Source organism: Ictidomys tridecemlineatus, chromosome 1 (assembly GCF_052094955.1).
Source record: "Ictidomys tridecemlineatus isolate mIctTri1 chromosome 1, mIctTri1.hap1, whole genome shotgun sequence".
NCBI classification, from domain to species: Eukaryota; Metazoa; Chordata; class Mammalia; order Rodentia; family Sciuridae; genus Ictidomys; species Ictidomys tridecemlineatus.
In genome coordinates, this window is record NC_135477.1 from 34154116 (window position 1) to 34169069 (window position 14954).

The 14954-nt window shown below is 34.3% G+C and overlaps 1 protein-coding gene across 3 annotated transcripts in view; it reads right to left on the bottom strand.

The window, feature by feature from the left end:
• The window catches only part of Tnks2 (tankyrase 2), a 61639-nt gene that overhangs the window by 35979 nt on the left and 10706 nt on the right, over positions 1-14954 (bottom strand). For 2 of the 3 annotated variants that reach the window (XM_078038157.1, XM_013362149.4), the window contains exons 2-8: positions 12487-12711; positions 9623-9718; positions 8296-8332; positions 7778-7853; positions 7123-7217; positions 4700-4766; positions 938-1124 (exon numbers count right to left, since the gene is read on the bottom strand). In XM_078038157.1, the coding sequence (XP_077894283.1) occupies positions 938-1124; positions 4700-4766; positions 7123-7217; positions 7778-7853; positions 8296-8332; positions 9623-9718; positions 12487-12711 (783 nt within the window). Of the gene's footprint in view, positions 1-937; positions 1125-4699; positions 4767-7122; positions 7218-7777; positions 7854-8295; positions 8333-9622; positions 9719-11744; positions 12270-12486; positions 12712-14954 lie in introns of those variants that run through there. The other variant, XM_078038158.1, reaches the window with a different exon arrangement.

The following is a 14954-nucleotide window of genomic DNA, read 5'->3' on the forward strand; positions in this document are numbered from 1 at the left end:
ACTCAGTAAAAGACATTTAGCATGATTCTTGATGTTATTTTGAAAATAATCTTCCCAAATAGCCTATAGTGGTATTCCAGTTCTTCTCTGTTTATGGCTCAATTCATCCTCAAGTGTACACACATATTTAGGTTATGGCAGATTGAGGATCTGCTCAAATACATAATTGCTCTAGAGCTATCTAGAGTACTATAATATATTCCCAGACCATAGTGTTGTGAGAATTTTTCAAAAAATTTTCAAAACTTTCCTCAATAAATAACCCCTAAACTAACATAAAGATAGTTTTGTTTAGATCTATTAGATAATTGGGTGCTAGACAAATTGTCTATTACTAAGTGCCACCTATGATGATCAAACAAAAGAGGGTATTTTTCTTTTACTCATCAGACTTGTGAAATCACCCTTATCCTTTATTATTCCAGAAAAATATAACTAATTCAAGTTGCCCATTTATATGTAGTAATACTGTAGAAGTACTACATAATATATGTAGTAATACTGAATATTATAGTGGTTATTTCTTTCTGCATCTATTTCAGCTAAAAACAGAAAACCACAGAACTCAGCCCAGGTATTAAAGATTATTAAATGTTAAGACCTGGGAACTGTGTTTACAAGATGGCAATCTGATAAATAATACTAACTTCATTAACAGGTTAACTAGAAGGTCATATCAAAGATGTGACTGAAATTCATGCTTTCATTTCAAAAAAATATCATAAGACTAAAACATATAAAAAGTATAACTTGACTTCAAAAACCCTATACAAATATATTTTCTTTTCATAGCACCTAGAATATGCTGAAGCTCCCTAAACAACTGTACTTATATCTAAGGATAATATTTCATTCTGAAAATTTTATAGGAAAGAAAAGTATTCAGGTCAATGATACCATAATATCCTAGCTGGACATTCATAATTTTTATACTCACATGATAATCTTTCTTTTAACTGTGGTGTAGGAGCCAAGTCAATAGCACTTTTGTTGTGACAATTGAGTAGTGTTGGATCTGCACCGTAACTTAGGAGAAGAGAACACACTTCAACCCTATTCTTAGAAGCTGCCTCATGAAGAGGAGTGAACTGCCACAAGTCCATTGCATTCACACAGGCACCATGCTGGGAGGAAAAAGTGTACATTTAATGTTCAATTTTAAGAGAATTTAGAATTATTAGTACTGTGCAATTAACATCATGTAAGCTTAAAATGGTTATGTTCCTAAAGTTCACTTTTTATATTCAAAACGAAAATGTTTTTCCCAATGGAGGAAAAGTGGCTGATTGTTAGGCATGTTCACAAGGGGCCTACTTAACTCGAATGAAGCTTTAGATTTAATCTATATCTTCTCCAAGAACCACCTCCATCCCCTTTTGAGGTATAATTTACATATAGTGAAATGCAAAACTCCTAAGTTTGAATTTTAGTGAGTTTTGACAGATATATCTATACACAATACAATAATCTCAATCAAGATATAGGACACTCGGAATGCTTCCTCATGCTCTTTTTTATAAGCAATTTCTGCCTCATCCTACTTGTACTACCATGTTAATGTGTTTCTAAATTTCATAAAAAGGAAAAAATACAGTGTATATTTCTGTGTCTAACTTTATTCACGTTTTAAAAAAATTAAAATTTTTTTTGTATCAATAGTTTATTTTCACTGCTGAGGAACATTTCATTATACAAGCAGCTGTCAAAATGGGTCTAATGTTTAACTTTACCAAAAACTGAAATCATTTTCTAAAGTGGCTATATATTTTATATTGCTAACAGCAATATTCTGAATTCCAGTTGTTCCATATCCTTGCTAACACTTCATTAGTCAAACTTAACAATATTTTAGTCATTTCCAAGCCTTGGAGTTGGATGGACTGTAGAAGTTATACTACTATGACCCATCAAACACAAAATCTCTTCCAGAGCATTCCTGACAGTGAAAAAGATACTGCTTTTTATATGTTCAGTGATGGGGAGCCAATTCTTGGCTAACATGGCTTTTTATAGGTACTACAGAATTCCTATTAGGATGTTCACTTCTACTTTAACATATGCACTTCAAAATTTGCTCCATTTGTCTTTTTTGGGCATCAAAGATCAATACTCTTTTGTTGTAATTTTGTAATATTCTTAGGTTTTTCTTTTCCAGTCTACATACCTCAAAGTTCCTTCACTCATCCTTCATATCACATGGTTTCTAAACTCATCCTTGTAGCCATCAACTAAACATACTTTAGTCTAAGAAATTCATTTTAAAAAATATTGTGAGCCTAAAATAATAGATTTGCAAAGTGGTTTGACTGTGCAAAATATAGTATGTTCATGAATACATTTGTTCTTTTTTTAAATATTTATTTTTTAGGTGTAGATGGACACAATGTCTTTTATTTTTATGTGGTGCTGAGGATCAAACCTGGGTCCCGCCTGTGCTAAGTGAGCGCTCTACCACTGAGCCACAATCCCAGCCCCTGTTCTTTTTTTTTTTTTATATTTATTTTTTAGTTGGACACAATATCATCTTTATTTATTTTTATGTGGTGCCAAGATTCGAACCCAGGGACTCACACATGCTAGGTGAGCGCTCTACCGCTGAGCCACAACTCCAGCCCAATACATCTGTTCTTAACACTGTACTTGTACTACTGGCATAAAATTATAATAGGCTTTTAGGGAGTTACATTAATTTATACTTATATTCAATCAATGGGCAACATAAAAGCTCTAGAGGTTTTTTTTTTTTTTTTTGGTACTGGGGATTGAACCAGGGCACTTAACCACTGAGTCACATTCCCAGCCCTTTTTATTTTGTATTTTGAGACAGGGCCTCACTAAATTGCTGAGTCTGGCTTTGAACTTTCGATCCTCCTATCTCAGCCTCCTGAGCCACTGGGATTACAGGTGTATGCCACCATGCCTGGCTAAGCTATAGAAACAAACATCAAAGTATATTCTCCTTGCAATTATTCTTGTTGTGTACTTAGATTTATAAACCTATCTCCTTATTGATCCTATTAAATCTATTAAATTTCATTTTACTGGCTTCAACCCAAGCTTACTTATCCTTCCCAGCTTCATGTTAATCTGCAAATTTTATAAGTATCCCTTTCTAATTCTTTGCCAAGCCAACAATGAAAATGTGGATCACAATGAAGGCAAAGATAGAACCTCTGGCAGCCATTAAAGGTTCTAACGTTCCCACTAGTCATCACTTTCTGCACAGTTGTTTAATTAAGAATTCACCTAACAAAAATTTCCCCTCATTATAACCAGATCCACCTATTTGCTTCCTTGTATTGAGAGGCCTTTTAGAATGAAAAAGTTAAGAGAACTCCTTGTGTTCTTGTGTCTGCTGGTATCATACTTCATTGACTTAGAGATCATGTCTTGGTCTTGGAAAGCAGTCACTGAATGTCTGCTATTACATGACAGTTTCTATTAGCCAGACTCTTTTGCTATGGCTGTCAACTTGGTGTTGCCTGGGACCTCACATGTATTCCCAATTCCTATCTACTTCCTTTCTCCTGAGTTTCCTGAACTTTATTACTGTATACTAAACTTACCTCATCTAACATCCTTCTAAGTATGACCTCTAGTCAGTTTTCCACCCCATCCCCCACTTTTTTCCCCACAGTACTAGGACTGAATCCAAGACCTCATACCAGACCACATGCTAGGCAAGTGCTCTACCACTGTACCCTAGTCCCAGTTTCTCAATCTTATTTACTTTTTTATGTGCTGGTGGTTAAAGCCAGGGACTTGAACATGCTATAAAAGTACTCTACCACTGGGCTATATTTTGAATACTTTCAATCTGTTTCACTCTTTATTCATAGTAATGTTCCAAATATGCTATTGAATTCAAGAATCACTTCTACAAGAAGCAAAAGCATTAGTGCTACAAATGCCCAATACTATAGGTATTTAAAGAGGTTTGCTTAAATGCTACACATTGTTTCTGTGGGAAAAATGTATTCCATGGTGGCATATGCCCAAAAAAGAAGCATGGAGGACAAGTGCCCTCTTTTCCTTCCCATGACGGCTGCTGAGAGGGTAAGGAAAAGTATTTGAGGGATAGTAACATCCTTGGATTCATTCTCAAGGATGACACAGGTCTTTTACTCCCATTCAGTATGGGTCAAAATAAGTTTCTTGCTAGTAAAGCTTACCAAGTAAGCCTGCATCAATCTAAAATACAAATTAGCAAATCTTGCAAATATATTTGGTTTAAATAATATGAGCCACTAAACCTTGCTTTCTTTAGTTACAAATTACAGAATCATTTAATCTGCTATTCCCATGATGGTAGTATTATTTTATATTTAGAAGTGTATGGTATCTCAAAAATACGAGAGCAGTTAGATGATAACCTATTAATCACTTGTATTTTATGATTATACATATAGCTTCTTTTCATTTTCTTTTTCTGGGACTGGGGATTGAACTCAGGGGCACCCAGCCACTAAACCACATCCACTGAGCTCGACCACCTCACTTTTGCTGAGACTAGCTTTGAACTCATGATCCTCCTGCCTCCGCCTCCTGAGCTGCTGGGATTACAGGCATGTGCCACCGTGCCTGGCATATGGCTTCTCTTTCTACTAAGAATTTAGAACACAGGAACAAACCCAGATACACTATATACTTTACAAAATTTTATAGGAGAAAATAATCAGAAAGGTATAAGAGAACTAACCTTGACCAGAAGTTCAGTTACTTCATAATGACCATAAGAACAGGCATTGTGTAACGGCACCAGATCACTACAATGAAAGGGGGAGGGGGTAAGCCTATATTATTACACATTCCCTAGGTGTAGAGAAATTTACAAATTAAAATATTTTCAAACTTAAATTATTCTAAATTTATACTTGTTTTAAGTAGAAAATGGCTTATGTGAACTTCTAATAAAAATGTACAATTTTGGTAACATCCATTTGAATCCTAAATCCTAAAAATTCTAACTCCCAATTCTTTTTCAAATCTCTTCTTTTTCCTTCCACTAATTTTGTTTAGGTCTATTGTTATTTATCTCCTGAACCACTTAAATAGTCCCACTCCAGTTTATCCTGCAAGCTATAGCATAGAAAGATTTTTCTTTTTCTTGGGACTGAACATTGAACCCAGGGATGTGCCATCAGGAAGGTACATCACATAGCCCACTCTCCCACCCCGCCTTTTTAATAATTTTAAGCCAGGGTCTTGCTGAATTGCTCAGATTGGCCTTGAAATTGTCATCCTGCTGCCTTAGCCTCCCAAGTTACCAAAATTATAGGCATGAGCCACCATGCCTGCTTGCAGCCAGATTTTTCTTATGTGGCTAATCTTGTTTAACATCCTTAGTGGTTCCTTGTTGCTTTTAAGAGATAGTAGTAACTTCTTAACAAGACTCCTTCTCTGGCCTTTCCCTTTTACTAAAGGTTATGCTGAACTTACAGTGCCCTCTGTCTCTATATATACTGCGTCTTGAGTATAGGATAAATTTCTCTCCCTCCTTTGGATCAATCACTGTTACACATCTTTTCTAGACTCAGCCCAAACAATGGCTCTTCTTTGAAATATTTTTTAAAATCCTATAAGGAGAACTGCTACACTCCTCAACAAACTGAAATCCAATTCATTCATGATGAGAATGGAAGAACATGATATATGGAAAGGTATAGTGGAACATCAAATCCTATTTTTAAGCTTCTCCTTCTCCTTGGAGAATTAGTCACTAATTAACTGCTATAGCCACTATCATGATGATCTATGGTAAGTGATGGCCATCTGCAATTTAGTCTCTTTAGTTCTACACATCTCTCTTTAAAGGTTAATGGCTTTCTGCCATACCATTTTTAAATATATGGTTCTTTACTTGCCTAAACTTCAATTTTATTCCCAAATATGTAGTAGACATTTCCATTTGAATTCCCATCATATTCACATAAAACCAAAGGTTGTAAAAATAAACTTGTTTTCCCCCAGTTTTCACTGTTGTATTTCATTATGTGTACTTTTGGGTCTCATTCCACTTCAGGATGTAAAAGAGATTTCCTTTTATTCCATATTCTCTCATGTCTAGACTGTGCCATCTTGTCCATTCTTACACTGTAATATCTATTGCATCTATGCCTTTATTTTAATTTTTCTCTACCATCATTAAAGATCTTCATTATGTCCAAACTCCTATAATAATGCTAACTTTTCTAACCGCTCCTTTTGCTCCAGTCTCTTTCTTCTTCAATTAACCTTACACATTGCTCCGGAATACGCCTCCTAAACCTCCACTAGGGGGAAAAAATCCCCTTGTTTCAGATCATAGATTGCTTATGATGAAAGAATAAAGTTTGAATTCTTCAGGATAGGATATCAACTTCTCTAAAATCTGGTTCTTATCTGTTTCTCCAATCCTAAATTTTTATTTATTCCACATATGAATCATCTGGTTCAGTCAAGTTGATCTATTCATTGTTTCTTTTTTTTCAGTGCCACAGATTGAATCCAGGGCCCTGTGCATGCTAGTTAGGTGCTCTGTCACTGAGCAACATCCCTGGTCACTGTTTCTTTTTTCTCTTTTAATGTATTATTTTTTATTTTTAGTTATTAACAGACCTTATTTTGTTTGTTTATATGCAATGCTGAGAATCGAACCCAGTACCTCACAGACACTAGGCAACCGCTCCACCACTGAGCCACAACCCCAGCCCGCCGGTTATAGTTTCTTAAATGTACTATATCATCTGGGTTAGTACCTAAACTTACATCGATTCTCTTACAGAGTGATGTTCCCCACTTTGCTTTCTTATTTAAGACTTGGCTTTAAAGTCAAGATCAAGTACCACCGCCTTCTGAAGGATTTCCCAACCACTTCATCCCTCACTGATAGACCCACTCCTGGAAAACCCTCTCTATCACCTGGCACTTGGTACAGATCTCTTTATCAGTTATCTTTCATGATCCATAAAGTACTGTATATGAGGCTTAAGGTTTTAAGGTTTTAATAATTCTCTATCCTCAGAGTAACCTGTAAATTGTAAAAACTCAATAAATGATAATGTTGTTTATTCAAAAACATGCTTTTTATAAGACTTCAGAGTGTACTGTAAACAAAGTCCTTATTTTTGCTCAAATGCTTACCCTTTATCTTTAGCATGAACATCAGCTCCATGTTGCAATAACAGTTGTACAATCTTTACTCTATTGTATCCTGCTGCCAAATGCAATGGTGTTGACTGAAATATTAATCAAATAAATTAGTAAAATCACATAATGAATGAATAAAATATATAAAAAGGTAAAATCCCAAATATAAAACCAGAAAATCAAATTACAACTTGTGTAACATCAATTTAATTTTTTAAATAAAACATAACATATATACTGAGGGCACCATATTAAAGTTTGATGTTTACTACTGCATATGGGAAGCAAACAACTTAAAATGTTTATTATCAATAAAGTTCCACTAAATTTGCTTTTTTTTCTTTTTTAAATCCCAGTAATAGGGACTGAACTCAGGGGCAATCTACTTCTACTAAGGTACATGCCCAGCCCTTTCCATTCTTATTTTCAGACAGGATCTTGCCAAGTGGCTTAGGGTAGATTTGAACTTGTGATCCTCCTGTCTCAAGACTCCAGAATACCTGGATTACAGATGTATGCCACTGTGCCAGGTCATTTACTAAAATTGAGAATTAATCTGAATTACTATTTTAAAAAAATCAGTACTTTACTCAATTTAATTTACCCATCACCAGGAGATAAGCACAAACTTAATTACAAAAGGAAGTACCTTTCTGCCATCACTTGCATGACAGTTGACATTTAATGGTGTAAGAAGAGCCATCATTTTTTCCTCATTGCCACTCCTAGAACACAAAAAAAGTATTAGCTATTTATGTGTGTTTTCTTGTATGGTGCTGGGGATCGAACCCAGGGCCTTTTGAATGCTAAGCAAGCACTATATCACTGACCTACATCCCCAGTCCAGCAATTTATATTCTTTATCAAATCATCTAGAGGCATGTATTAGGGCCATTAAGACAAAACTCATTCTCATCCCCACTACCATATATTTTTTTAATTGGTACACTATAGTTGCACATATTCATACATGCATACAACACACAATATAATGATACAATTTGAGCAATACCACTCCTCATCACTTCCCCTGTCCCTCCTCTCTACATTCTACCCTTTGGTCCCTCTACTGATTTCCCTTTATCATTCTCTTTTAATGTATACTTTTATAAACAAATTTTTAATCGTAAAAATTCATGGTGTATATTCAATAACATCAGTACATACCTGGCACTTTCCAAAAGTTCATCTTTCTTATATTCTCCTGTGAATTAGGGGGGAATGAGAAGAAATTAAAAAAAAAAAAAAAACCAATGACAGTTTTATGCAAAAAGATGCCTATTCTATTTAAAACATATAAATTTGAAAACAAATTTCTAAAATGGAAAGGGGTTAATAAACAGAATATCGTGCAGTTTAATACTTACATGAGGACATGAAATATCATTGTTATGAAAGTTAAAAAAGATTCCATGTTATGTAATAAAGTATGACTACACCTACAAAAAATTAATATACACAGAGAAACAGAAGCCCAGAAGGAAATATTAACAAAGTTTTATCTGGGCTGGTAGATTATTGGTGAACTTTTTCTTTTCTTCTTTTCCCCTAAAATAAGGATGTTATTTTTTTAACATAATTGACAAATGTATCCAAAACATTCAAAACCAAAATAAGGGGTTTGGGAGTGTAGCTCAGTGGTAGAGTACAGGCTTAGCAGGCGTGAAGCCTTGAGTTCAAGCCCCAGTACCAAAAGGAAAATAAAACAACAACAATCAAAACAAAACAAAACAAGCCTAATATAACAACATTACAAATATTACCAAAAAAATCTACTGCATTACTAATTGAACATAAATATTAAATCCTTACGAATCCAAAGAGTTTTTCAACATTGACTGTTTCTATTTGATACTATTTTACATATACAAAAATGATTAATTATAAACTATGCTGAAAACATTTATAAAATAATACAAATGAAAGTATAAAATCAACAAAATTTAAATTAATATAAAGACTTGCTGAAACAACATTCAAATTATTGCTTACAATGTGAATTGTGTACTGATTACTAAGGCAAGGCTTCTTTATGTCCCAAAGTTTTTTGAAGATGGATTTCAATGACATGAATATGTTAGAGCAGAGTACAATAATTAGTACTCTTAGTACTGAAATGGAGTATGCACAGACTATTGTTATGAAGATAATTAGTAAAAGATAACGATCAGTGCTTTTTTTGAAAGGATATGTAAAAAATGATTAAAGTACACTCCCTCCTCCCTAAGTAATAGTTTATAAAGGGGTAGATACATTTAAAACATTCAGGGATATTTAAAAAGTATCCTGAATACCCAATGGCAAACACACTTAATAAGATAACAATGACAAATTTTAAAATGAATTTGAAAAGAAAAAAAAAGAATAGCCACTGAACTGACAACTGTTTAAAAATCCTTGTTGAGACCATTAACTGCAGGAGGCAGATGGTCTACCTAGTAAGTTTGTTCTTTATAGTCTTCCTGGAATAACCAAAGACAGTACATAGACTTACCAGTAAGCACTGCTTTTGCAGATGGGTCTGCTAAATCCAATGCTGTCCTTCCATCTGTATTTCGGATTGTTGGCTCAGCTCCATGTTGTAAGAGCACTGAAAAATAGCAACACTGCTTTAAGAAATGGTAACTATAATTAACTTGATTTTTTTAAAAAGATGTAATAGTAGTCCACTTTACATTTTGAATATAGTCCTTGCTGCTCTGCCACTGCAACTCATCATTAAATATTTGAGATTGTAGATGAACAGGATATCTTTATTTATTTTTTTATGTGGTGCTGAGAATCAAACCCAGTGCCTTACCTGTGCTAGGCAAGTGCTCTACCACTGAGCCATAACCCCAGCTGGACTGATTTTAATAAATAAAAACTTGATTTTAATAAATAATTTTCTTTTTTTTTTGAAGTAAATCAATTTCTTAAGAGTTCTGTTCCAGAAGTTTCAAAGAAGTTTAAAAATCTTTCATATTATAACATGGTAAATGTTATATTTTAAATTTAAGAATATATAAAATAGTCTAGTATTTAATGTGTTAAAGACACACTAAATAAGTTTCCCTTCAGTTTAATGGGAGATTTTCCTTGGCTATTTATATAGATGGTAATGAGTTGACTAACAACAGGTAAGTACAGGTAAGTACATAAGGGGAAAAAAGGGCAAGTTTGCTTGAAAGCTTTTCTCATTCCAATGGAGACTATTCTATCATGACATAATGAAATGTCTAAAGCTATAGATAGCCCATAAATAAGATGTGTAGGATTAAAAAAAAAAAATCACATGGGTAAATTTTTTTTTGTTCATATCTAAAATACTTTGTACATGTGTAAATTCTTTTAAAAAGTCATCAATAAACCTCAAAGAGGGGCTGAGGCTGTAGCTCAGTGGTAGAGTGCCTGCCTCTCACGTGTGAGGCACTGGATTCAATCCAGTGCCTCTCACGTGTGAGGCACTGGATTCAATCCTTAGCACCATATAAAAATAAATACATTAAAAAGAAAAAAAACTCCTCAAAGATATAATCTAAGGCACATAAGAGGAGAAGCCTTATGCTATGATGCATATTGTTATTTGTTATAGGAAGATATTCCAAGACATTCTCTAAATAAAGAGCTAAGAGAAAACAGACAAAACAAACAAAAAAGCTCAGCTTAGCCCCTGTTCTTTAATAGATTAATTTCCATTTCATTCTAGTCTTTAATAGTGCCATTCAATAGAAATAAAATGTGTTAGAATGTAAGCTACAAATGTCATTTAAAATTTTCTAGTAGTTACATTAAAAATAAATTTAAATTAATTTTAACATAATACATTAAATATTCAATATCTACATTCATATTATAATCAATATAAAATTACTAATGAGATATTTTACATTCTTTTATTTTTTGGTAGTAAGTTTTTGAAATAGTGTGTATATTTTCCTTTATAGCACACTCAATTAAGACTAGCCTCCATTCTAAGTCCTTAGCTACTACACTGGAGGGTATGGATCCATAACCACATCTGGAAAACTCCATGTTATTGTATTAAAATTTATATGCCTGAGACTCCAAGGCACTAGAGATGCGTTATGTGGTACAAAGAGTAGACTGAGCAAAGGGCAAGAATAATTTAACACCCAGAAAAGGAGAATTGGACAAAGGTTTTGCATCTTAATAAATGACCCATTTCAAACTAATGACTTTGGTGTAGTAAATGAGGATTTTGGAGGAGGAAGGCCAGTTTAATTCCAGCACAGAGCCCCTGGACTTTTCCTGGTGCTCAGACCTGCCTTTCTTTGTGTTAAAAGAGTTTTAAGTGTACCTGTTTTGAATCAGGAAAAACAATGGAGCTAAGGTGACAATGAATCCCCAATCTCTGATTAATAAAAAAATCTCAAACAGCCTTCTCATGTATCATTTTTGTCAGGGATCAACCTGTCAGGCAAATCCTGTCTCACTTGTTAGGTTAAAATATTCTAAATAATATTTCTTCCACCAAACGCTTCTTACTTAATCTGTCATTTTTAATCTCCTGGAGTGACCTGAGGTCATTCTCTCATTTCTTTTTTTTTTTTTTTCAATGAGAGAGTGGGAGAGAGAGGGGGACAGAGAGAGAGAGAATTTTAACATTTATTTACTTTTTCTTAGTTCTCGGCGGACACAACATCTTCGTTGGTATGTGGTGCTGAGGATCGAACCCGGGCCGCACACATTCCAGGCGAGCGCGCTACCGCTTGAGCCACATCCCCAGCCCCTCTCTCATTTCTTACCTGGGTTATTTTCCAGTTTCTTAACTAGTTTCCCTGATGCTGGCATTCTACCCAGCTCCCTACCAGATTACTGTTTCTAAAATATACTACTTTCGAGAAATTGTTCACCTCAATTATTTTCAATATCGCACACTATTTACTTAGCAACATCGAGCTCCATAACCTAAAATTCAAAGCTCTTTATAAAGAAATCCCTAACCTGTGTCCCACTAGAAAGACTAGAAAGATTCTAGTAAACTGGGCTCTGAGACTTGACTCCAGTCTAGTCATAGCCCTAATCACTTTTCTTTTCACAGTCAATTTCACTTCCACTGTATCTTTAGCTGGTTGTGTATTTTATCTCCCAAGAGAATGCATGTTTCCACAGAACAGGAACTTTAAACTATTCTGCAAAGAAATTTAGGGTAAGTATTATACACAAAAAGGCAATTTAGTAAACAGTGGTTAGATTAAAAATCACAAACTGTTTAGAATAAATAAATTAAAAAAATCACAAAGTGTTCTTATTTATATTTAGTATGGCAGAATATGATGATAGTAACAAATAATTCAATATAAACTCTTAAACAGTTAGAATTTCTGGGAAATTCTGAAAAGTAAATAGTCTTACCAATACAAACATCAATCTTTCCTTTAATTGCAGCTTCATGGAGAGGAGTATAATTCCAATTATCTCGAGCGTTTGGGTCTGCACCATGTTGCAAAAGGAGATTGACTACTTCAGCATGACCAAAAGAACATGCATTATGAAGAGGAATAAGCCCACCATCATCCCGTGCTTGGACATTTGCACCATTCTGAAGCAAATATTCAACTACATCTTTCCGTCCAAAACCTAGAAGAAAACAAATTATTTTAATAAATTAGACTCAGTGAGACCAAGTCATGCTAAAATGTTTCAGAATGGAAAATAATAGATTCAATAATCCAAGGATTAATTATTGAAAAATTGATCTAAAATGTTAGTAACTATTCTTTATGATAAATCTAAAGGGTAGCACTGCTAAGTAGCCTGAGGTACAGCAGTAGTGCCTTAGTTGGTGCTACTATCATCTTCAGAGAAAGATTACAAAATAACTGACCAAAAGCTAAATAGCTTTATAAGAATTCAAATTGTAAATAAAGAGTTCTGCATATTTAGTGTACACATATTTTCACATGTTCAAAGTATATAACTTAAGTATATAAACCACTACATTATGAAATAGTGACAAAACTAACTCTTACTAGAATTCTTTCCCACATCTGTCTCATAAAATGTTTCTGGGGGGACTATGAGATAGCAGTAAGACAAGACCCGCTTATAGGTTATATTTGTCTTTGTAGTGAGAAAAGGTGACACTAAAAAAAAAAAAAAGAATCAAATCAGATGTTTTCAAAAGAGCCCTTAACCTGCCACTTGCACAACATAAGCAACTTCTTCCCAGACAGGAGTCTTCCTTTAGCTACTTAATTTCCATAGTTTTGCTCAAAAGCCACCCCCCCAACCAAATAAAAGAGCATGGTAACTCAATTTTCATATATTAATACTTAATATCCTTTTAGTGTTGTTAATCATGAAATGAAAAGGATCCCAGGCAGAAGTTAAAACAGAGAGACGTTTGTCTATGGGCTGAGGGAGAGGAAAAGAATATTCTTAAATCCTCAACTCTGAATGTAATCCTAAAATGACTAGCATGGGAATGGATGAAAAAACAATGGTATAGACTTCTTGGGTTGACAGGACACTGGTTGCAACTGAGGAATTAAAGATGGTTAAAAAGATTAACTTTGTTTTAATCTTGTTAGGCTCTGTGCCCACAAAGATGAGTATCCTCGTATCCTTGTTCCTCCTTTTAAAAAGCTCACAATTGGGGCTGGGGTTGTGGCTCAGTGGTAGAGAGCTCGCCTAGCATGTGTGAGGCACTGCGTTTGAATCTCAGGACCGCATGTAAATAAATAAAATAAAGGTCCATTGACAACTAAAAGAGAGGAAAAAAAAAAAAAAGCTCACAATTTAAGGGCAAGACATTACAGGTTAAGCAGGAAAAAAAACCAAAAAGTACCTGGGAAAGGAGGTATGAAGGAGTAAATCCTTCATAACAGCCATGGCACAGAATGCTAAAATAGGCACATGCCAATCAGAAAGAACCTTTTGTCATGCTAAGGAGGTGTATGGACTCTGTTCCATATCCCTGTATCTTTGAGCCACCTCTTAGGAACAGTTGGAAAAACATTCCCACAACACATTAGTATTTACAAAGGATTGTTCAGAGTAGTCCACTTTGTTAAGTTGGCTTTTTTTTCTTCCTTTCTTTTTAAAAGAAAGATAACCTTGGTGATTGTGTGGATAAATGGGTAAAATGAGAAGAGAAAGAAGTAGTAAGGTCTGTCTGGTCCTTAAGATTTTAGATAGCCACTGCCATAGTCCATGTGATAGATGATAAGGGTCAAAACTGAGACTGATTTGTTGTCTCATTCACACTGTTCATGTAAACAGAATAGGTATATTCACATGATTGGTAAAAGGGGATACTATGAAGCCTTCTTCTCAACTCCTATTCCAAACCTCCCAGTTCCCTTCATTCTGATTTTCTTTTGCTTATATTTCCAAAATTATTTTATATATGTATAAGCAAACACCTACTAATTGTTAAAAAGATACTGTTTGTTCCTTTCTTTTAAAGAAAAATGTAGTAATATCCTAGAAATCACTACTAGTAGTACATATTCTTTACTGGAAGAATCAAAAGCTAACTAGTTCCATTCTCATGCATAATTAGGTTGTTTCCAGTCTTTTATCATTTCATACAATGTTGCTAAGAGTATCTAAAAAGAGAGGAGAGAAAATTGGTAGAACACAGTGACTTATTTGATGAAAAGAAAGAAGCTGCAGATGACTATCAAATCCATAAAATACAGAATACAACAGGAAGTTTTGTGGGATAATATTTCGTTTTGGAAATGCTTAAATTTGAAGCATTTGTAGGACAAAAGTCTAGTAAGTAGTAAGTTCTGTGGATGCTAATTTGGAGAAACTGGTCTGAGCCTGGAGACACTTTTTGGTCATGATCATACAGACAGTATTTGAATCATGCA